Source organism: Eschrichtius robustus, chromosome 7 (genome assembly GCF_028021215.1).
Source record: "Eschrichtius robustus isolate mEscRob2 chromosome 7, mEscRob2.pri, whole genome shotgun sequence".
Classification (NCBI taxonomy): domain Eukaryota; kingdom Metazoa; phylum Chordata; class Mammalia; order Artiodactyla; family Eschrichtiidae; genus Eschrichtius; species Eschrichtius robustus.
This window is the reverse complement of record NC_090830.1, coordinates 98,911,460-98,935,337: the sequence shown is the minus strand read 5'-3', so window position 1 is coordinate 98,935,337 and position 23,878 is coordinate 98,911,460. Positions and strand designations below refer to the sequence as shown.

At 40.3% G+C, this 23,878-nt stretch overlaps 2 protein-coding genes across 3 annotated transcripts in view; one reads left to right on the top strand and one right to left on the bottom strand.

The window, feature by feature from the left end:
- The window catches only part of PRKG1 (protein kinase cGMP-dependent 1), a 1,243,975-nt gene that overhangs the window by 689,523 nt on the left and 530,574 nt on the right, over positions 1–23,878 (top strand). The window lies entirely within an intron of this gene.
- CSTF2T (cleavage stimulation factor subunit 2 tau variant) lies at positions 16,984–19,550 on the bottom strand. Its single transcript, XM_068548118.1, has one exon. The coding sequence runs from the start codon at positions 19,497–19,499 to the stop codon at positions 17,574–17,576; it is 1,926 nt and encodes a 641-aa protein (XP_068404219.1). The 5' UTR covers positions 19,500–19,550; the 3' UTR covers positions 16,984–17,573.

The window sequence follows — 23,878 nt, the reverse complement described above, 5'->3', positions numbered from 1 at the left end:
ATGGGCAGAACAAGCTACAATTATTTTCATGCCCACAAAGATACAGATTCTTATGAGCAATAGCGTTAATTCCATTCTCTTAAGGCCTAGCCATAGATTCAGTATTGCTCAAGATGGAGCCGTTTATGTCATGGGGGCAGTCTGGTCATCATGCAGTTAGCTTTTTCCTTCTGGTGACAGTTACAATAGCTATAAAACAACTCAGGACTGTGCATCAGATGCTGGGTCTGTGAGTCTATTGTCCTAATCATTAGCTGCTTGGCACTGCTCTTTTGGGACTCAGGGAGGCCTGGGGGGCCTGGGAGACCAGCTTTTCTATCAACTAGAGGCAGGGAACATGGAGGGGCCTTTGTACTTGGGGTGGACGTGGGGCGGGTGCGCACAGGGTTCAACTCAGTTCCAATCAAAGTCAGAGTTTTTCTGGTCTGCTACTCTATTGCTTTAGCCCTCACCTTCTGTTTCCTCTATACAGATGTTTAAAGTTTGCTAATTTGGATTGTCAGAAGATAAACTGAGGCATATGAAAATTTTTTAAAGTTTACTTGAGCAAAAGTCGATTCGGATAGGGCAGCAGCCCATTGAACAGAGTTGTATAAAATAAAAGACTTTTATAGTCAGAAGGGAAGTTATACGAAGGAAAAAAAAAAGCAAAAAAAAGAAGTTGGTTATTGCAAGGTTGCTCTCTTTTAGGGGATGGCAGGTAAGGATGGCAGATTACCTTACTTGACTCCTGCTTGGCTGGTTTCCATTGCTGGGAGAGCTGAAACTCTAAGTCTCAGTTTGGTGACGTGGTTTAACATAAATGAATGCACTTTGGGCCTGTTGTTTTTAACAGGATACATTTAAAATTTTTAAAGTTGCTTCTCCTGATGACCCATTAACTCCTAAAAATTTTGAGATTCTATCGTTCTTTGACCGGTTTTCCAGAGAAATCCATTTCCTTCTGGTAACTGTGTAAGCCAGTAAACTGCAGTTACCTTTTTTGCCTTCTCTGAAATCTTTCCAGTTAATCTTTGTTTGGCTCCAGTCATTTCAGCATCATTTCAGAAAGCATCATGGACCTTATGATATGAGAGAATGTGAGATCAGATGGTCAAGGCGTGCATGGGCCAATCGAGTAGCAACTGGGCACACATGGCTATTTGAATTTATATTTAAATTAATTAAAATTGTGTTAAAGGAAAAATTAATTTCCACAGTCGCACGAGCCACGTTTCAAGTGCTAAGTAGCCTAGTGGCTAGTGGATACCATAATCATCATAGAGGAACATTTCCATCGTTGCAGAAAGTTCTGTTGGAAAGCACTGGTTCAGACCAAAGAAACCAAACAACCCTGCGTCTAAAATTTAAGAGCACTGTGGAGCCTCATTTAAGCCATTACATGTTACTCAAAGTCGCAAAAAGTTACTAACGAACTAAAAGAAAAAAAAAAAAATCTACTTCAACATTTTCCCTCTACTGTTTACCTAAGCAGAGAATGGTCAAAAAGGAGGCAGGAGAAGCAAAGAAGGTGAGGAAACTCTCAACGGGACTCTTTCATTCTGAAGAGGTTTCTACTGCCATTTCCCTTTATAAAGGTGTTATCTGCCAAAACAGAAATTTGATGAATTTATAATCTTAAGTACCCAATTTTTTTTTCCCTGCCTAACTAACACTGTTGTACTGTTTCCTATGGTCACAAATGAGTCAGAAACCACTGGCTGAGGAGATCTATGTGACATCTATTTTAAAGTAATAGCAGGTAGCAGGTGTCTCATTGATCTAAGTTGTCTATTTTCTTTTTCTTATCTCTTGGCTTTGATTCAAAGCTAATGTAATTAAATGATCATCCCGAAATAGATGAGCCTCAGAGGAATTTTAAAGTTTTTATTAAAATATAGCATGAAGAAAAGCACACGAATTCTGTGTGCAGCTCAATTAAATATCACCAAGTGAATATACCTGCGTAACTCCCACCATTTTAAACCCCCAAAGCCCTCTATGTGCCCTCTCCCAATAATTATCTCTTCCTTTCTTCTCAGAAGTAGCCATTAGCCTGACTTCTTATCCCATGGATTGCTTTGTCCTATTTCGTTTTGTTTCGGTTTTTTTTATTGAAGTACAGTTGGTTTACAATGTTGTGTTAGTTTCTGCCATACAGCAAAGTGATTCAGTTATAGATATATATATATATTATATATACATTCTTTTTCATATTCTTTTCCATTATGGTTTATCACAGGATATTGAATATATTAATAGTTCCCTGTGCTATACAGTAGGACCTTGTTGTTTACCAATTTGTCCTAATTTTTGGAATGGAATTATACAATCTGAGTTTTTTATGCCTGGCTTCTTTGGATCAAGGTCATGTTCCTGGCAGGCATATTGTTGCACGTGGTTGTACTTCTCATTTCTATTGCTGTCTAGTATTGCACTGAATGAATACACCGCCATGTGTTACCGAGTCCAAGCTCGCTCTGCTCGCCACATGACAGGGCAATGAATCGGAGACGAGGTGCTGAGGCAAGGAACAGGACTTTATTCGGAAAGCCGGCAGACCAAGAAGATGGCAGACTAGTGTCTCTGAAAAACCATCTTATCTGGGTCTGGATGCCAGTTTCTTTTATAGCGTCAGAGAGGGAGAGGTGGTGAGGAAGTAAGTCAAAGGGCCATCAGTCTTGCGAAACATCTGGAATGACCAGCCTCAGAGAGGGGATGTGTTAGTTTCCTTTTTCTTGCAGCCATTCGCAGGTGGGCAGGGATCCCTGAGGCAGGCCATTATATATGACTACAATAACAAAAGCAACGAAAAGTAAGGTTAAAGTCAAAGAAACAGGTCCAACGTGGAGTCCGATTTAGCTCTTCCCTGTTACACACGTATCCACCCTACTGTCATACATATCTGGGTTGCTGGATTGTTATGAACATTCTTGTACATTTATTTGATGCACATTTGCCAGTATTCCTGTTGGTTAAAACCCTCAATGCATTTTTTGGATTTTAAAATGGAACGGCTCTGGGACAGGATGTACGATTCTGCTGTCCCTTCTTTATAAACGCAGTGTGTAAAGGTTTGGGTTTTCTTTTTCTTTTTCTTTTTTTTTAAGAAGGGTATAGTGGGTTTTTAGGAACATCTGGTCTGGACTGGGACAGGTCTGCCACAACAGAACTGTGCGAATTTTGCACCTTAATAAATACTTTCACCAGTGATTCTGAGGAAGCAGCATAGACTCATACGGCAGTAACTGTACTTGTCTCTGCTGCCAGTAATCCACACCCTGGCTTTCGTTAGATTCAGTTGCCACAATGTCCAAAGATAATGCCAGTCACTGGGACAGAACCCAGGATCTCATTATCTATTTGTGCTCAGAGAGGCACTAGCTTTTGGGGATAGCCTGGAAAAATAACCTCAATATCCGTGTGCCTGTTCAATGCATCTTTAATAAAGCCCTGAGTTGCCAAATGGAAGGAGAGGAAATTGGGCAAAATCCTAGGTGAGAAAGGGACACAGAAGATCCCATATTTCTGTTTCATGGTCAACCTCTCTGATAAGAGTTTTTTTGGGGTTTTTTTGCAAATCTTGATACATCGGACCTGGACTATGTAGGTTTTGTTCTTCCCCGTGAGACGAGTAAAGGAGAAAGAGGAGAGGATTAAAGATCAGGGAGAGGTCTTTTGTTCTCACTGTTGGCACGTTTAGTCATAACAGTTTGATAAGACATTAATTAGAAAATGAAGAGCTGAGTGGATTCAGGGAGAAAGAGGTCTTGCTTTCTCAGCATGATCTCAAAGCTTAGCTTAAAAACAATCATTAACAAATGTAAAGGGCAAAACCTATGCAGCTAGCTTCACAAAGCTATCTCTCCATTCTGAGGCTCCCTTCAAGCATCCAGCAAGGGAAGCCACTGATAGGGAGGGTCTGGGAAGCTTCTGACCAAAGCAAGTAGTTTATATGCAAATTTTACCTTCTATGTGAGGGAATAGAATACAGTTGGACAGGATGAATTGGGAGATTGGGATTGACATATATACACTAATATGTATAAAAGAGAACTAATAAGAACCTGCTGTATAAAAATAAAATCAGGGCTTCCCTGGTGGCGCAGTGGTTGAGAATCTGCCTGCCAATGCAGGGGACACAGGTTCGAGCCCTGGTCCGGGAAGATCCCACATGCCGCGGAGCAGCTGGGCCCGTGAGCCGCAGCTGCTGAGCCTGCGCGTCTGGAGCCTGTGCTCCGCAACAAGAGAGGCCGCGATAGTGAGAGGCCCGCGCACCGCGATGAAGAGTGGTCCCCGCTTGACGCAACTAGAGAAAGCCCTCGCACAGAGACGGAGATCCAACACAGCCAAAAATAAATAAACTTAAAAAAATAAAAAAATAAAAAATAATAAAATCAAATGCAAAAAAAATTAAAAATTTAAAAAAAAGAATACATTTGGACATTCACATACTTGTAATGTCCAAACATGGCTGGGATTAGGATTTTTTAAAATAAAAATCTTTAGCACATATCACTACCACCACCATCACCACGGTGGGGCTTGCACCCCGCAGGCCTACGAGGCCTGGGCTTGCCCAGCTTCAAGACCAAAGAAAGAGCCTGAAGTCAGCGACAGAGACGTCAATGGTTTAACGGAGCGGGGAGCTTACGCGTCGGAAGCACGGTCCTGGAGCAACACCCCACCGTGTGCAGCTGAGAGCGGGCAGGACACGGTGGCAGTCTTCACTCCCTGGGGGAAGAGGAGGTTACCCGTTATAGGGGAATTGCCGGCAGATGGGCTCATTAGTTACCAGGGAAACCAGCAGAGGGGCACGCCCCCTCACCGCCCCTTTGTTAAGAAGAATCACCAGCTGGCACCTGGGGCAAGTGCGTAGGAAGGGCAGTCCTTTGCTTAGGAGGATGTAGGTGAAGCAGGCACTGGTGAGGCAGGAGATGTACAGAGAGCAAGAGAACAGCCGTCTTGAGTGGCCTGACCGGACAAACACCACCCTAGATCTACTTGAATCTGAATCTTTAGGAATGGGAACCAGGAATCGTGTTTTTCAGAAACTTCCAGGAGATTCTGATATGCGTCTGATGTGAGAATCACTCCTCTAGATAGAGCCTGATGGTGCATGGCTTATCTTCGCCTCAAGTGATAAGGGGTTAGTTATTTAGATTGCATTGTTTTATAGGAAGAGGGGACTTTGCATAAGAAAAGAGGGGACTTTGCACAAGTAGCAACAAGGGCCTCAGGGTGAACATCAGTCATTGCCTTTGGGATGTAATGTACTCATATAACTCCTGGGACTACTGTGGTGAATTATTGATCTCCTAATTCTTCTGCATGAATTTTATGATGCATTCATTTATTGATATTTATGAATATTATTAAATATTTATTGAACACATGGTACCATGCCAGGTATTACTCTAGATATTGAGAATACAGTGGTGAAGATAAGGTTTCTGACATTTAGATCTTATTCCTCCCTCACTTTCAGCTATTGTTTTTTATTCCTGCAAGTGTCTTTCTTCTCTTATTGCTATATATCTGCTGAAATATTATATAAAATCTGTATTGTTAAGTCAATAACTGTACATACAGTTCCAAGCAAGTAGTCTCTGCAAAAGGACTTGTTTTACAAGCACAGTGCCTAAGGAGCAACCTATTCATTTACTCTCTTTTTCTTAATGGCTTTTGACTGGGTTCTTGATGGCTAACGTTGCTAAATGTCTCACTCTTGTAAAAACAAAGCCATTTTTTAAAAAATCCCATGAAGAGCTTGCTGGCAGGTTACTTCCAGCCACCAAAGTATTTTCCACCTGGATTCCTTTGATTTGTTTCATGATTGATCTCTTTCAGAGAGACCTTTCTCAAATGTCAATCTGAACTTTTCATTTTCCTTCCGAAAATCCTTGAGTTTCACCCTATATCTTTCAGCACAAAGATCAAACTCTTTAGCTTATCTCTGGAGTCACTGGGGATCTAGACCCTGCCTTATCTCCTGCTGTTCCCTCACATTTTCTTCCTCACTGAAACCAGCTATATAGTCCTCTGATAGCACCAGGCTAGTTCATCGTAGCACCTTGGCTCAGACAAGTCCTCTGCCCGTAATGGCTCCTCACTAACCCCTCTCAGTCTTCAAAACTCAGTTCTGTTGCAAGAAAACTTCCCTGACTGCTTATGGCTTCAGATTCTTCTAATTGTGCTGCTATCGTATTGCAGTGCTATAGTGCCCTGTACTGCCCTCTATTTTGGGGGCTCTCCCCTCTTGACTAACCTCCTTCAGGGCAAAGCATATGCTCAGAGTACCAGGGACGAAATAGATGCTGAATAAATGTAAAATCAGTGGGATCAGTGTTCTTTTCTGTTGTGTTGATTCCTCATTGCCTGACACGTGGGGAGCATTAGATAAATACTGACTGAAAGAATAAGTGAATACAACGAACTATGTATACTTTTACTTCTTGTCTTCTGAATACTACATATCGTGTGAGAATCTATGACACAGAGGTGGTGTATTTATTGATCTAAGTGCATGGGCACTAATTATTGACTAGCAGTTTTAATGATGCTGTTAACACTGCAGATTAGTGGTGGAAATACCCAGTCAGGTGATCTATCTGTGATTTTTGAACCATTACCCAAAATGATATCTAGCCCTAAAGTAATTCACGTCCTCTAAATTTGTGCTACCCAATATGCTAGCTGTTAACCACATGTGGAAACTAATCAATTAATTAATTAAATTTGAATAATTTCAAATTTGCTTTCTCAGTCTCATTAAACACAATTTAAGTTTTCAGTAGCCACATGTAGCTAGTGGCTGCTGTATTGCAAGCATTGATGTAGAATATTAGATTTAATGATACAGTAACAAGTTCATAAACTGGAAATTTACCCATTTTGCTCTTGCTTTTTTTAAGTAAAATTTTGAGAAGAAATATGGTAGTCATAAGTAAATACGCTTCAAAACATGATGAATACTTTGACATAAATTTGCTTATTGAAACCAAAAAGTATTTGCTAAATTAATGCCAAGTGAACGTTAAAGAAGAAGAGTTTCATTAGGAGTTCCTAAATACAAGTCGCATGCCACTAAAAAAAGATCTGTAACTTTGAATTTCAATGTAATTCAGTATTGTGGTAGTTTCCAATTTTTGGCAAAATAAGCATATTTATAGGATTTGTATATGTTAACACTCTTTCCTTAAGCTGGTTGTATTTTGTAAAAGCTTTTTCCAATACGTGTCTATAACTCTGTAGGATCATTTTCTTAAGTCAGGCTGAGGAACGCTTGATATGTATAAAGCACAGAATACTAAATAGGGATTGATTAAATCATAATATTTTGGTGCATTTATGCTGAAAGCTTTAAATGATACTATAGCATAATGTGTATCATCTTTGAAAGCATGAAGAAAGGGCTGAGCTTTACAAAACAGTTAAGATACATGTACCCTAAATATAACACTATAGTGCAAATATTTTCTCAAACTTTTTCTATTGCATTGTTAAAGTTTGCTTTAGATTAAGAGAAACACATTTTCTAAAATCTATCCTGTATTGTACTGGATAAAATTATAGGAAATAGAAATATATAAGCCATAAAAGCTCACACTAGATAAAACCGTGATTCCATTTCTATTGGTTTGTCTAAAACAAGATTTCAGGAGCTTGAAACCTCTTGGGTCAAACAGAGTCAGCTGTTAGAGGGTTTTTCAACATAAGATCGCCTTCACCATTGTAAAGTTGTATTAGATTTCTTCTTGTACAGAATACAGCTTTACTATATAAGGAAATATAAAGAAAGTGGTAAGGAGAGAGGTGATATTTTTCTTTCCCTGTCCTGATCTTACAGTCTTTTCATCCAAATCACAGAACAGATCACTCTGGTTTAAAATGCCTCCTTCTCTGGCAATAGACTTTTCTTGGGGGTTCTTTCTTTTCTCTCCTGAAGTGGAGGTCCTCATAGCCGAGCTAATTCCTCCCATGCTCTATTCCTCTCTCGTTTTTTCTTTTGTTTTCAGGGCGTACAGAGCAATAAACAGAGCTGGGTCATGTTTTCATGTTGCTCTTATGGCTTCTGTGCCCCCAGTTTTATTTTTTTAGGGATAATACCAATATCTAGCACATATCAAGAGTAGGCATGGTGCAAAGTGTGCTACTAAACAATTCTCTCAACCACACTAGGAGGTAGTTAGCTCAGTGGACAGAAAGTGAGAAAGAGAAATGGGTCACATAGGTAGTATTGCTGGAGACAGAATTTAAACACAGGGAGAGACCATGCTCTCTGTTACAATATTGCATTGCCTCCCTGGAAAAACACCCACTGTTCCCTTCAGAGTCAACTAATGTCTTCACCTTGGAGGGGAGGACAAAGTTTTCCTCAGCCCTCTTCGGGTCCCTAGCTGGGTCTGAAAATTAAACTGACCAAGATTAACAGGAGAAAAACATAACCGAATTGATTTAATACACGTTTTATGTAACACAGGACTCTTCATAAGGAAATGAAGACCCAAAGAAACAGACCTGAATATTTTCACGCTAGGTTTGATGGAGAGCGGGCGGTCCTGTAGAAATACGATGGGTCAGAAGGGTATGAGTCAAGTGCAAACTGGGGGGAACTTAGCAAGGCCTGTTTGTTCTTCTCAGCACCTCTTTGTCTTCAGAGATAAGGATGCCCCTTTCCTCGGGGTATAAGGAGGCACCTCTCACAGGAGGGTTTTATGGGGAGAAGGTGGAAGATCAAAGTGACCTTCCTGCTTCTGCCATTTTTTCATACTCCTTCAGCTTAAAGCATTCAGTATGCCAAGGTGACATATTTGGGGCTCATGTGTCCTAAACCCCACCAAGAGATATAAGCCATGATAATTCTTAACCTACATTTTCCAAAAGGGTTATAGGAACATAACTGAAAACTCTCACTTCTACTACTGTAACTTGACTTCTCCTATTTCAGGTCTCTTCTTAAATCACGAAAGAACTAATTTTCTTCCTGATTTAGAAATTGTCATCTAACGATCTGTTACCTACAATAGAAATGCTGAAATCATAAAACATTTTATTTATACATTTTATTTACAGTAAATAGATTACATGGAACAGGCATTTCTCCAAAGAAGATATACAAATCGCTAACAAGCACATCATTAGCCGTCCAGGATATGCAAATCAAAACTACAGGGAGGTTCCACTTCACACACACTTGTGTGGCTATAATAAAAATAAATTAACAGGTGTTGACAAAGATGTGGAGAAACTGGAACACTCATTTGTTGCTGGTGGGGATATAAAGCAGTGCAGCCACTTTGGAAAATAGTCTGATAGTTCCTCTAAGCATTAACATAGAGTTGTCATATGATGGAGCAATTCTAGGTACATACCCAAGGGAAATTAAACAAATGGGCACACAATAACTTGCAAATAAATGTTGATAGCAGCACTATTTTTTTGGAGATGGAAAGCAGATCAGTGGTTGCCTAGGGCTGAATGGAGAGATGAGTGAGAGTAAGAAGTGAGGCTAGGGGCTTCCCTGGTGGCGCAGTGGTTGAGAATCTGCCTGCCAATGCAGGGGACGCGGGTTCGAGCCCTGGTCTGGGAAGATCCCACGTGCCGCGGAGCAGCTGGACCCGTGAGCCACAGTTACTGAGCCTGCGTGTCTGGAGCCTGCGCTCCGCAGCAAGAGAAGCCGCGATAGTGAGAGGCCCGTGCACCGTGATGAAGAGTGGCCCCCGCTCGCCGCAACTAGAGAAAGCCCTTGCACAGAAACGAAGACCCAACACAGCCATAAATTAATTAATTAATTAATTAATTAAAAAAAAAAAAAAGAAGTGAGGCTAACGAGTTCAAGGTTTCTTTCTGAGGTGGTGAACATGTTCTGTATTTAGGTTGTCATAATGGTTGCACAGCTCTATGAATATACTAAAAAACGTTGCATCGAATGCTTTAAATGGGTAAATTTTACCGTATGTAAACTGTATATTATTACTTTTTTTTAAAAAAAAAGATGACAGGAAAAATAAATCTCAGTATTGTTTAAATTAGATATTGACTAGAACTCTCCAGAAGATAATCTTTTTAATATATTTCTTATAAATGATTTACTGTAACTCCATATAATATGTTTTCATTCTAGTTTTGTATTTCATTTTTTCCTCTCTATTCTACCAAAGCCCAGGTTTAGTACTTGATTCTTGGGAGGAAGAAAAAGTAAGGACAAAAGATTGATTTTATAAATCTTTCACTGTTGCCTAAAAATCACTTTTTCTAGACAGTGATAAACTTCGTCACTTAGTAGAAACGATGCCTGCTGTTCTTCACATTCAGTCCCTAGTGTGAAAGCTGTTCTGTCTCCTCACTAGCTCCTTCTTAAAGCAGAATGATGTGATGGGGAAGAGCAGGGCTTGAGAGTTGCACAGACTTAGGTTCACTGGTGCTTCAACCTCCTACAAGGTACGTGACTGAGGGCAAACTAGATAACTTCCCTAAGCATATTTCTTCCTACTGCCTCCAGATTTTCGTCAGCTTGGAGATGATGTATGTCAAGTGCCTGGCATTAGATAGCTCCTTGATAGAAGCTTTTTATATATTAACCATGACTCAACGTTCCAGAAGAGGGCATGGAACTTATAACTGACATCTGTGTTGGTTCTGGAGCATTTGAAAGGCCCTTGCTACCACCTTCCTCCCTCAAAGACAAATATCTCCCCTACCCCCAGTCTTGTGGCTGACGCCTGAAATTCCACTATTACAGGCTCCTTTCATCACTTCAAAATATATTTTTTTTAAATAAATTTATTTATTTATTTATTTACGGCTGTGTTGGGTCTTCGTTTCTGTGCAAGGGCTTTCTCTAGTTGCGGCGAGCGGGGGCCACTCTTCATCGCGGTGCGCGGGCCTTTCACTACCGTGGCCTCTCTTGTTGCGGAGCACAGGCTCCAGACGCACAGGCTCAGCAGTTGTGGCTCATGGGCCCAGTTGCTCCGCGGCATGTGGGATCTTCCCAGACCAGGGCTCGAACCCGTGTCCCCTGCATCGGCAGGCAGATTCTCAACCACTGTGCCACCAGGGAAGCCCACTTCAAAATATTTGATCACTATGTAAATAAAAATGCGTATTAAAGTAAAAATATTTTAAACAATTATATTCCAGGTCTATATCAATGTAAGTGAATTTTTCTTCCTTTTCTTATAAAAACAAAACAAAAAAGCCTTTAGTGGTATGGCAGGTAAGACCCAAAAGACACACTGAGGGACTGAAGAGCTGGAGCGGGCACTGCTTGCTGGGGGCGGCAGCTACCATCTTTCATGTCGCGTAGGTCTGCATTTCTGGCAGGGCTTTAGTGAAAAAAAAAATTTAAACCTCCACCCCCACACCCCGCAATTCCTTCTTCTATTTTTGAAGAGTGAATTTGTGTTGAAACACCATTTTCCAGCCCTGATAATTTGCTCAACTTCATCACAGTGATCACAGGAGATGAGTTTTCACAATCCTGCCTTGGCTGACCCTGGCTGAGTCAGTGGCCAGCTCAATCATCCGAGGCAAAAAGGACAATGGACAAGAGATGCAGAAAAGCCTCTTTTCTCCCCAGGATAATCCAGCTCTAATTCCTCAGGAGGGGCAGATTTGGGCCATTTTAAACCAAGGTCATTTTTGTTCAAGGCTCCACTAGTTTGCCTAGTTTGCACCTCCCAGCAGAGGCACTAACTCGGGGTGGGAGGGGGGGAGGAAATGCTAAAACCTGTTTATCTGAAAACAATGACAACAAAATCCCCACCAACCAAAGATCCTATAAATCATTTCACTTCCAACTCACAAAACATTCTAGTTAAGCAAATTTTGTCTTCCCTCTAGGCAAACAAAGTGCCAGATTACTAGAATACAAGTAGTCTGAACACGTGTGAAAAGGAGAGATTCAGATTCACATGTTCCAAGGTCATCTTCACAGCTTCACAATGATGCTTTGATGTCACTTCCTGAAAGGCCTTGATTTGAATTTAAATTGTTGTTTGCTAGAAATGTTTAGAGTTCAGTCAATAAACCCAACGTAAACTTCCCTTTAAGGGCAAAAAACATTATTTGTTTAATTTACAAATGTTGATTTGGTTAATTTGTACCCTTAATTATGATCAGGTTCAAAGACAAAGTTCAAAGGCCCAGATTACAGCATACAGTTTTGATGCCATTTTCAGTAACTCTCCTAAAAATAAATTAACAGAATAAATGCTGGGCAGTTACTTTTAACTGCTTTGGTTTTATTGGTCCTTTCTTTTTGGTACATAGGAATATGTAGATGATGTTTGAAAAATATTTAGCAGCAGAATTCTATTGACAGTTTATTCTCACTGAAACATAAGCATGCTAATTTTACGGTTTCAAGATTTCTTCTGTTTGCAGTAGCCAAGATATAAACGCAACCTAAGTGTCCATGTATAGATGAATGGATAAAGAAGATGTGGCATATATATACAATGGAATATTACTCACCCATAAAAAAAACAAATGAAATCTTGCCATTTGTGACAACATGGTTGGACCTAGAGGGTATTATGCTAAATGAAATAAGTCAGACAGAGAAAGACAAATACTGTATGATTTCACTGACATGTGGTATCTAAACAACAAGCACTAAACATTTCAATCAAATCTAATAGCTGTGTTTTTATACAGAGTAAAAGCAGGAGTTGTAAACTCCAAGTATTACAAGGACTGGCAAGTAATTGTGTGAATCAAACCTAGCATAAGATCCAGGGAATAGCTGGGCTCTTGGACAAATAGGAGAATATATGCTGTACCTAAATGCATTCAAATTCAAAAGTTTTGAGAACCTTGGCTGGTCAAAGAAAACATATCTTCAGGCTCAATTGGCCCACAGGCCACAGATTTGGGGTCCCTTGTCCAAAGACATTTAAAGCTTCTACAGGACAAAACTTTGACAAAATTAATGGTGGTGGGATGGGGGGAGATATGTGATTCTAGAGATTTCAATACCGTAATTTCTCTGTTTCTTAAAATAGATGAGGATCTTTTTCTCTGATTGATGACTGATACGTGTAAAATGATGAAATCATTTTGGCTAAAGGATTACCTAAAGATAGGAAATATATTCTATTAATAGGCAATGGTTGTGTTTACCCTCTTAGAGCCAGGTTTGTGTCTGGCAATTTTTTTTAGTCCTTCTTATTTGTATTGCTGTATTATTTAACATGTGACCAAGGGTGACGTTTGGGATATAGAATATGACTTTTTGAATATAAATGTACCAATCTAGCCCTATATAGGCCCTTCCATCACATTAATTCAAATATATGATTTTTAATGTGGCTCATGTTTTGAATATTATTAAGGTGAACCTTTAAGATGGAACTGGGAAGTGTGTTATTGCAGATGTATTTTTTTCTGTGGAATATCCAAGGATAAATACATAAGTAGATTCCTAACTAGGACAAGTTGCTTCAAATCCACTCAGGTAGGAAAGCAATCAAAGGCTGGCAGGTACACTGAAGTGGCCTACAGGCTTTTGCAGTAGAATCATTGAAGAATATTAGTAATGTAATAAGACAGAATTTTGATTAAAACAGCTAATTAAATAAACAAAATAATTTGGAGGAAACTGCTGGTTTCATTTCTTGATGCCCAAGAAATTAACCATTCTACCTTTGTGAAAGACAACAAATAAGAAATCAAGCAGATAAGACTTTTTTAAATGACCAAGCTTTGTGACACATATGAGATGGATTTCAAACGTCTGCAGATTTTATACATATTGAATAATACAAAATAGATTACGGTTGAAAATGTTATATATTTTATCCTAACTCCTTGATAATTAGTCACCTACCTTTGGGAACTAAATCAACTCCTGGTTATAAAGAGTTATCATCAATCAGAACATCTCGGTTCTTTTTCTAGGTAAATAGTTTGGTATTTTTATGTACAGCATTTAATAAGCACTGGGTTTGTTATTTTTGACAGTGCTACCCAAAGTCACTTTTGATACACTACATGTCCTTTACTGGCATAAGCTTTATATCGTGGTACAAAAATATCTAGAAGAAACATGTCCGTTAATATCTCATGAGAAAGGTAATTTGTAATATGAATATCTGTGAAGCTGAACTTTCAACCACGGGGGTAAAACTTTTGTTTTAAGGTGACAGAAGCAAATGAAAATATTAAAAGATCTGGTTCAGTTAAGATCTGAAATATACATTATATATATGAAATATATTAGCATATTAGATACCAACATCATGTAATAGTCACACTATCAATAATATTTAACAATATTATTAATAATTATTAATTAGTTTAAATATATTCATTTCCTTAAAATGAATTAGGTCTTGACTATAGAGCATTCTTGACAAAAGACTGATGAGAAAAGCAAGCTCCAAGCAGAAATCTGTCTGGCGGTTAGCTGGCAGTGTAAAGCACTGAGAGGCTGACATATTCTTTTGTGAGAAGACTGTGAGATGTAACTGATAATTCAGTTTATCTGCCACAGTAGGTTGTTGCACGTAATTATCCTTAGACCTCATCAGCCCTAAGAGAATGGCCTGACACACCATAGGAAATCAGGTTCTGTGTGCTTAGCTAATGTCCCATCACAGCATGGAAAAGCAAGAAGCTTTGGAAGCTGTGATTATATTAAGGTTCCTGTTTATAAAAAAAAAAATGTTTTCTTTTAGAATTCTGAGGAGTTGAAAAGTCATACACGATCTTACTTGGATTAGCCTACCTTCACCTGAGATTCACATTGGCTTCTATCTTATCAAATGGACCCAAATCATTGGTCTTGGGATACAACCAACATTAAAATGTATTTTGATATTAATCAGTAATGTAAGAGGGAAAGGGCTATGAGCAGGCACTGATTAAAGTTGATTGTTTATTTCCAAAAAATATGCACTGCCCAAGAGGAATAAGCCATAAAGAGGCATTTGCAAATCAGTGTTTCACCTCACTACCTTCAACTATTGTTATTATGAATCAATTTGCTTTCGTTTTAGTCTATCCATATTTGGGAAAATGCAGGATGCCAGGATTATAACCAACAATTACGTAGTAAAACACGATTCTGATTGTAGCAGACATGCACTGCTTGTATACTTCAGTACTGGGACAGTCAGACCATGCGTGAATTGGAAATGAGGAGAGAACCGATTTTATTCAGTTTATCAGAGTACAGGAGATTGCTTGTATTATCTATTTCTGATTTATTTTCTAATGCAAATAGTTGTTATAGCTCATTTGTTCTGTGTGGAATTTAAATCCTTTGTAGGGAAATTTATGTGCTCTTAATGGGATTTTTTTTTTTTTCCACTAAAACTCTGATAAAATGTTTTGTTCTTCCTTCTCACCTGCAATTTTTGCTATGGCGAATACAGAAATGAGTAAGACAGTCCATATTCAGTCTATTAAAAGTGGGAGTGGGGGGTAGAGAGTAAAAGTAAAATAGTGCATTGCAATATAACAAGTGCTGTCAGTAATGAAGATACAGTACCTATAAGGTGTTCCTGGGATAGAGGCGTTCTCAGTGGGGAATACAAACAAAAGGAAGCCTAACAGCTGAGTATCCAAGATGTTGCTACTGATACCTACTATAGAAAAACATGATTGGCATATATAATATATAGGTATTTCAATTGTGGAACTTTATAGATAATGAATCTTAAAAAAAGGTATTTCCTTTCAGTCCTGTAATTTCTTTAGATTTGCCTTTTTTATTTGAAAGAAAAAGTATTCAGGCCCCATGGAACTCTCAAGAGGTAACTTTTGAATAACACATTTATTAAAAATAAACATCAGATACTAAACTCAGCCTCCATTGTACGATTTTACTATAACAAAGAGCAAAACATTTAATAGTTTTCAGTTAGAGCCTTTCAGTGAAAGCTTTGAGATAAAGCAACTACAGCTTCAAAGTAATCAAGACAACTCTGAATTAGTATTAACCAAAACTACTATACACGTAAAGGAGAATTATCCCCTCCAATAAGGGGAAGCATATAGAAAACATGGGGAAGTTAACAGTATGAACAATAAAACAGGAGTAAAATAGGTAGCAGGAAACATCGTAGGGAGGTAAACTTTATAAAAAGAATGAATTATCTTTTTAAGATGTAAAAACCTTGCAATGGGAAAATAATTCAATTTCTAAGCCTCTGCTCTCCTTGTATTAAAGTAATTTTTCCCTCTGTAATTAGGTATTGGCTTTTCTTCTCCTGAGTAAGATCACCTGGTTATTTAAGTGTTTATACTTCTGTTATTACTACTTGTTCTGTCACACAAATGTTTGTATCCACATCCTCAAGGCTTAAAGACAAATTAAGTAGTAGCTCTAAAGTTACTGTGGTAAGCCCCACTTTCCTACTGATTTTTAAATATGTCTCATGGGTATGTATATTAGGATTAAATGGCTTTATTACTTGTAAAAGGAAAAGTAATAACCAATTTAGCAGATTTCAGGCTACAAGAATATCTTTACCTACCTGGGCCTCAGTTATTCTGGTAAGATGGTGACAGATAAGCAGATTTTGAAATAAGAAAATTAAAAGGCATTTTAAATGTTGCTGAGACTAAGATGTTTAACTCCTGATTCTGGTTGACCAGACAGATCTGTGTAATGGAAGCTAGTTACCAGAAAACAGAGAGCTTTACTGCATGAAACCTTCCATTATTTATGAAAAGTCCAATGCTATGTATAATTCATCCAGATCAACTGGTCCCTACACACTGATTTTTGGGAAGGATGTGAGAGAATTATTCAGATTCAGATTTAGGGCTTAAAGACTATTGAGAAATAGGAAGGTACTGAGAGAGAGAGTCTCATCAGAGCAGATTTAAGTAACCTCGTTGACCTAGAACTGTCCCAGCAAAATTGTCATGCTCAAGGCCAGGCCAAAATATTGCTTGAAGGATGGGATAACTGAAATAACATCACATCAGATGCATTCCTTGATTTTTCAGGTAGCATAGCTTCAGAAAAAAAAACAATTCCAATACCACAAGTTGAGAATTATCTGTTTAGCTCCAACATTCTGAAGTAATTCCAAAACAGTACAACAATACTTAACCTATTCAGCATTCTGTTGCCCCTGAAATAGGATTGTGTTTTAAATGGCTTACCAAAAACTATTATCTTGTAATTTTGAGGTAAACGTCTCTATTTTCTTATACAACCAAACATGTTAAACTATCTTAGTACATTACCATTTTAACAGGTCATCTTTTAGTCTTTAGGTGCAGTTTTCACATTATTTTGCTCAGTATTTTAAAAATTTACTTAACACCTTGTAGACCCTTTTAACAATGCTGCATATCCTTTGTAATCTTATTTGGTATACCATAATCATGTTCAGTTATTTTTGTATTATTTACAGTGAATTAAAGTGAATAGACCCACTCCCCCCTCCCCCTACCCCACAATTAAAAATAAAAATAAAAACTAAGAAGACTATAAGAAATGAGATTAGGTTCTGAGAGGAAGGAACTCCTAATCATTCAAGTGTGGGGATACGAAGTCAGCTTTCTGCACCCACCCGTTCTCTATGCTACAGAAAACCTTTGTGGGACTACTGCCAAGTATTTTCTAAAACCTTTCAAGAAGCTCCAGTAGATTTCTGGATTTGTTCCTTTAAAATCAGGATACTCTGCCTTTGCTCAGGAGGCAGCATGGCAATCTGATCTGCAGTCAGTTGAAGAACCTGCATGATCAAAGCTGCCTTTTCTTGATCCTGTGGGGTGACCTGGCTCTGCCCAGGACTAAAACTGCTAGGCTGGCCTCCACCTTGCTTGCCTGCCCCTTGCATGCCTGCTCCCTGCATGCCCGCCCCCTGCATGCCCGCTCCCTGCATGCCCGCTCCCTGCATGCCCGCTCCCTGCATGCCTGCTCCCTGCATGCCTGCCCCTTGCATGCCCGCCCCCTGCATGCCTGCCCCTTGCATGCCCGCCCCCTGCATGCCCGCCCCTTGCATGCCCGCCCCCTGCATGCCTGCTCCTTGCATACCTGCCCCCTGCATGCCAGCTCCAGGATTTCCCACCCCTGAAATGCTTGGGACCTGTCTGGGTCCCTGAGGACCACCTGCCCCCATATTAATAGGACCAGCACCCTGAATTCCCCCAGTCATAGGGCCTCTTGAACTGGGGCCAGGGCCCCTCATCTCCATTCCTCTTGCATCCATGCCTCTCGCTTCCATCCCTCTGGCTTCCATTGCACAGGTTTCCATTCCTCTTCTTTCCATTACTCGTGTCTCTAAGACCTCAGTTTCCATGGCTCGAGTCTCCATCCCTCGAGAATCTCTGCCACCTCTACCATCCATAGGTAGACCCCTTTGATCTATCATGGGTCCTCTGGGTTCTCCAATGAGCATTCTGGGATCTGCTAATGGCCCTCCCCTCATGTCATGTGAGGAAGGGCCCCGGCTGTCATGACCAGACGCATGGTGCATTGGAGGACCCTGATGTGGTGGGCCAAGATAGCCTCTGGGCTCTACTTCTCCAGTGACTGAAAGCAAAGTTCCTCCACGTGGGTCATTTGGAGCATCCCCTAACAGTCCTCGAGGAGGTAGGCCGCCAGCAGTCATGGGTCCACGAGACATAGGAGCTCTAGGATCTGATATCTGCACCTGCCCCCGCTCTAAGGGCACCGGACCAACCCCTGGCATTCCAACTTGGGGCTGCATTGCTCCACCAGGAGTTAAGGAGCCAGGGCCAGGGCCAGGGCCAGCAACTGCAGCTGGAATTGGGCCCGGGGCTGGAATTCCACCCTGGATAGGGGTCTGCATCAGAGGAGGGATGTCTTTCACAGGTCTTCTGGCCAAATGCTGAGGCTGAGGGGCTGGAGGATTCTGCTGGTTCAGCAGAACATTAGGTCCTGGGCAAAGGCCAGGGGCAGGGCCAGAAACGGATTGAGATTTGCCTGGGATGAGTGGTGTGACATGTATTTTGCGATGCAGAATTTTCAGAGCAATCTCTGGATCCATGATTCTCATCACTACTTGCGCCTGCAACAGCGCATAAGCCAGCTGTGGGTTTTGAAGTAACATATTTCGAGCTTCCTGGTGACTGTTTTGGACACAGAGCTTCATCTGCTTCATCAGCTCAAACATCTGCTCCGGGGGAAGGCTAGCGACTGCTCTGGTAATTGACTCAGGGGCATCTTCTGGATCGATGGGGTCCCCATAGGGTGAGTCAATGATGGGCGCTGCAGGCCCTAGGCTCTTTAACTCCTCCTTGTTCTTTTCACTGGCAGCATTGTCCACCCGAAGCGCTCTCCCGCTGAACTCCCGCCCGTTAAGGTTCCGCATGGCACTAAGCGCGGTCTCCTGGTCTTGGTACTCGCAGAAGCCATAACCCTTAGGTTTTCCCGTCTCTCTATCGTATACCAGCCGGAAACTCACAACGGAACCAACCTCGGAGAAAATGTCCTTCAACTGCTCCTCAGTTGCCTCATACGGAATGTTCCCCACGAACACGGAACGCAGTGATCGATCCATCGCCGGGTCTCTCACCGTCAAACTAGACATGATTCCGGTTGTGCACACACAGCGGAGAGCGGATTCTTCCCCGAGTCGTCCTCTTGCGACTCACACTTCCGCCGCGCAACGGAAGCGGCTTTCAAAATCCGGGCAGAAACTGCACTACTCTGCTTGAATCGTTCCGCTAATCCGCGGCATCTGCACCTCTACGTTCCACTAACTAAATTAAGGCGTTCTGCCCCTGGTCCTTCACTGAGGCTTATGATTCCTTTCTCACCTCTTAGTCTGCAGACATTTCCACGGCGCGCCACCACCCCCGCTAGGAAAAAGCTTGGTGCGGGTTGACCACAGTAAAGATGGCCGCGTAGACTTCACCATGGTAGCTAGGAGAGGCCACCTCCCATGACGTCAAGGGCGGTTTTGCTTCCGTTTGCCTGGCGGGAAACCGCTAACTGAAAGAGATAAAGGGGGCGTGTTCTGCGTTCTGATACAAGTATTTCCGTATAGCGGTTTCTCCTTATTAGAGTACATTTACGCTATATTTAAAATCACAGTGCAGCCAGTGAGGGAAAAGTGTAGTCGTTTCAAAGCAGATTTGGAATTTTCTCATTAAAGTACAAAAGTAATAGCTCCTTTTTAGAAAAGCATTTTTGGACAATAACTGCCCAGAAATACAAGCTGAAGGCGTGTGCTAGCTCCATCCCCGCCCCCATCCTGTTGCTTCAGGCAGCCACTGTCGATAGGTATCTGGTCCTTATAAGTTTATCTTTGTGCACGCACTCAGCAGTGGAGCTATTCATAATGATACTTTTTTCTTAATTATATTAATCGATATTAATAATAATAATTAATTGAGTTTTAGGGCTACAGCGGATGAGTTAAAAGTATTTAACCATTCTTATACTGTAGGCATTTAGATTGGTTCTGATTATTATAAATTGATGAAATGATTTCACTACCTCTATTATGAAGGAGAAAACAAACTGTAGTTTCTATTCTGCTGCTATTTTTTGCTGGCAGAAGTTGAAACATGTGGAATGTGGGTCTTTCCCCTATTTAACAGGGGATAGAATTGAAGCTTGGAGAGGGCTAGGTAATTTGCTAAGCAGCCGGTAACCGGCAAAGCCTGAATTCTTACCCAGGTTGGTCCCTCACAGCTCCAGAGCGCCTCTGCCCCATATTGTAGCTACTAGCAACTTGTAGCCTGTCGAGTACTTGAAAGGTGGCTAGTGTGATTGAGAAATTGAACTTTTAATTTCATTACTTTTGTTAATTTTAATATAAAAACGTATTCACTTAGGCTTTTGGAAAACTTTTTAGTATGTTTGGAACAACGAGTATGGAACCTACTTTTGCAATGATAAAATTTATTAAATCTAAATAAAAAGTATTTTCAGTTAAAATTTAGCATTCTAATTGAGATGTACTATACTTGTAAAATACATGCAAGATTTTGAAGACTAAGTATAAAAAGGTAAAAATATCTCATTAATTTTTTATTTTTTCATGTTGAAGTGATATGTTTAGTACATTGGATTAAACAAAATATATATTTAACATTAATATCACTCATTTTATTTTACTTTTTTATGTGGTTACTTAGAAAAATTAAAATTACGTATATAGATTGCATCACATATCTATGAACTGTACTGCTGCAGAGCCTAAGTCTTAACTCTTAAGCAGAGAACCATTTTATTCTACGTATGCCTTTTGAGGAGATTATGAAACTTTACGTTTCATCAAAAAATTGTGTTATGAATCTTGGGTATCATAGTTCAATGAATAGATCTGAAATGAGTGTGAGGGTTTAGCTACAAATCAGACAAAGCATCCATTTACCTTCAAGTGTTTTAATAGTTCTTTAAAACAGGCTTGGACATAGCTATTCATTCAAGATGTATGATAACCTATATCTGCAAATGATAAAGTGTATTACTTGATAGTAATTTTTTCCCCCCTGGTTCTTTTATTTGAGGTGGGGCAGGGGTGGAGGGGAGTTGAGGATGGTGTCATTTCAGAAAACTAAAAACAAGTTCTTTAGGTTCATTTGTCTCCTTTTCATACCATCTCTTTACTAAGAAAGCCATGACTTTTTTTTTTTTTTTTTTTTTTTTGGCTGCATTGGGTCTTCATTGCTGCCCGTGGGTTTTCTCTAGTTGTGGCGAGCAGGGGCTACTCTTTGTTGCGGTACGCAGGCTTCTCATTGGCGGTGGCTTCTCTTGTTGTGGAGCACGGGCTCTAGGCACGTGGGCTTCAGTAGCTGTGGCACACAGGCTCAGTAGTTGTGGCTCACGGGCTCTAGAGCGCAGGCTCAGTAGTTGTGGCGCAGGGGCTTAGTTGCTCCGCGGCATGTGGGATCTTCCCTGACCAGGGCTCAAACCCACGTCCCCTGCATTAGCAGGTGGATTCTTAACCACTGCGCCACCAGGGAAGCCCCCAGCCATGACTTTTTAACATGCGTTCTGTCGAGGACAACTTAGATGTCGATTACATGTGCAATTGTGTGTATGTTAAATGTAGTTATCAAGCGGATGACAGTAGGCTATTAGAATAAGTTGTAAAGCTCATAAAAGTCCGTGCAGCTTACCTGATAGGGAGAGTTTCTTTACTGCTGCTGCTGATAAAATCTAAACCAGTGGTCTTCACACTTTGGCATATGTCAGGACCACCTAGACCCATGGCTAGTGAAGTCAGGTAGCTGGGCTTCACCACCTTCCCCTCCCCAGTTCTGATTCAGTATTTCTGGGGTGGGACTGGAGAATTGGCATTTCTAACAAATTCTCAGGTGATGCTGCTGCTGCTGCCCTGGGGACCCCACTTTGAGAATCACTGGTCTAAACAAAGGGACTTGAAGTGTTGGGTTTTCTTCATTTGCATCAGGCCAAACTAAGCTTAGTACACTCTGTTAAAAGGTATAAGATATGGGTGGTCTTAAAAAAATCTATTGCGCTTTTAATGCTGACCTAGTAGAGCTAGGACATGCTGACCCTACCCTGAAGAAACCCTGGGCTCAAAGGATGGGTGAACAGAGTAGCTGAGGAGCTCTGGGGACAAACAAGAAGGGAAAAGCCATGACTGTAAGAGTGTGCTTTTTGTCAGAGGCCTTGTATATTCTCTTTAGTTCCCGTATTCCAAACTAGAAGAATGTTTTGATACAGCCCCCCTTCATAGAGGTCCGGTGTGACCCAGCACATAGCTCAATGCGCAGGACACATACACTAATATTTATTATTAAACTGGGTGGCCCAGAATTACCAAGAGTTCTTAGGAAACTGTGTATCTCCTGGTACCAACACATACTTTTTTTCATAGATCTGCCTTGGAAGAACTTCCATTTTACATTGCTTTCTTTGTTTCCATAATGTTTAAACTTTAGATATTTATAGCATGGTATGCAATCTGAAGAAAAATGTACATGGCGTCTTTCATGTTCAGACATCAATTCTTTCACTACATCAAAATACCAACTATACTAAGAGTGATTTTTAAACAAACATATCAGGGCATACGGCCAAATGGGGGCCATTCTTCAAACTAATCACCCTCAGAAACTATAAACTTAATCCATCGAGGCTTCCAGTGTTCAAAATGATTTTTAAACTGCTGCCCTGAAATTGTTTCATGGCTCCATTTGTAAGTCATACTAGAAAATTGGTGACTTAACTCAAATGTATACCTTGTTTTCAACCAAGAACAGAGTTATGCAGCTAAATCGCCTGACTTTCTGATAAGACTTGGCAAAAAATATGATGTTTAGCTTTTTCCAAATGTCGCATCTTACATCAGAATATAAAGATTCTGTTGACTTTGAGGGCTTTAAAAAGGATTCACCATAGATTAATTAGACAAATTACAAAGATAATTACTAAAAATATTTTTAGCTATCATAGGCATTTTTAAAATGAATGTGTGGGTCCTTCAAGGAATAGATCAAATATACTACTCCACAAAGTTCTCCCTAATCTTCCTCCTCCTTTCTCTAGGTTGGAAGTAAGTTCATTTTCCTTTGGATGTAAACCATTCCGTATCTTAACATTTCTGATGATAGAAACCCTTCTACCTTTTAGTAGAATTGTACTTTTCCTTCTATAACATCTTTAAAGGAAAGAGTACGACTCCCCCTTGTCAATTAACAAAGTGTCTTATATTTATTCTTTTATTACATAAATATTTATTCTAAGTACTGGCAATATAGCAGTGAAAAAGATAGACATTCCACTAGAATAGACTCTCTAGGTATGGTCCCTGGGCCGGTAGCACGAGCATCAGCTTAGAAATGCAAAATTTGGGACCCTACTGCAAACCTACTGCATCAGGAACTGATGTGTGTAGAGATGGAAGAGAGTGATAAGGTCTAGCTCATCAGGGAAGACTTCCTGATGGAGCTGGGATTTAAGCGATGGGTTATAATCTAGTATGTATGA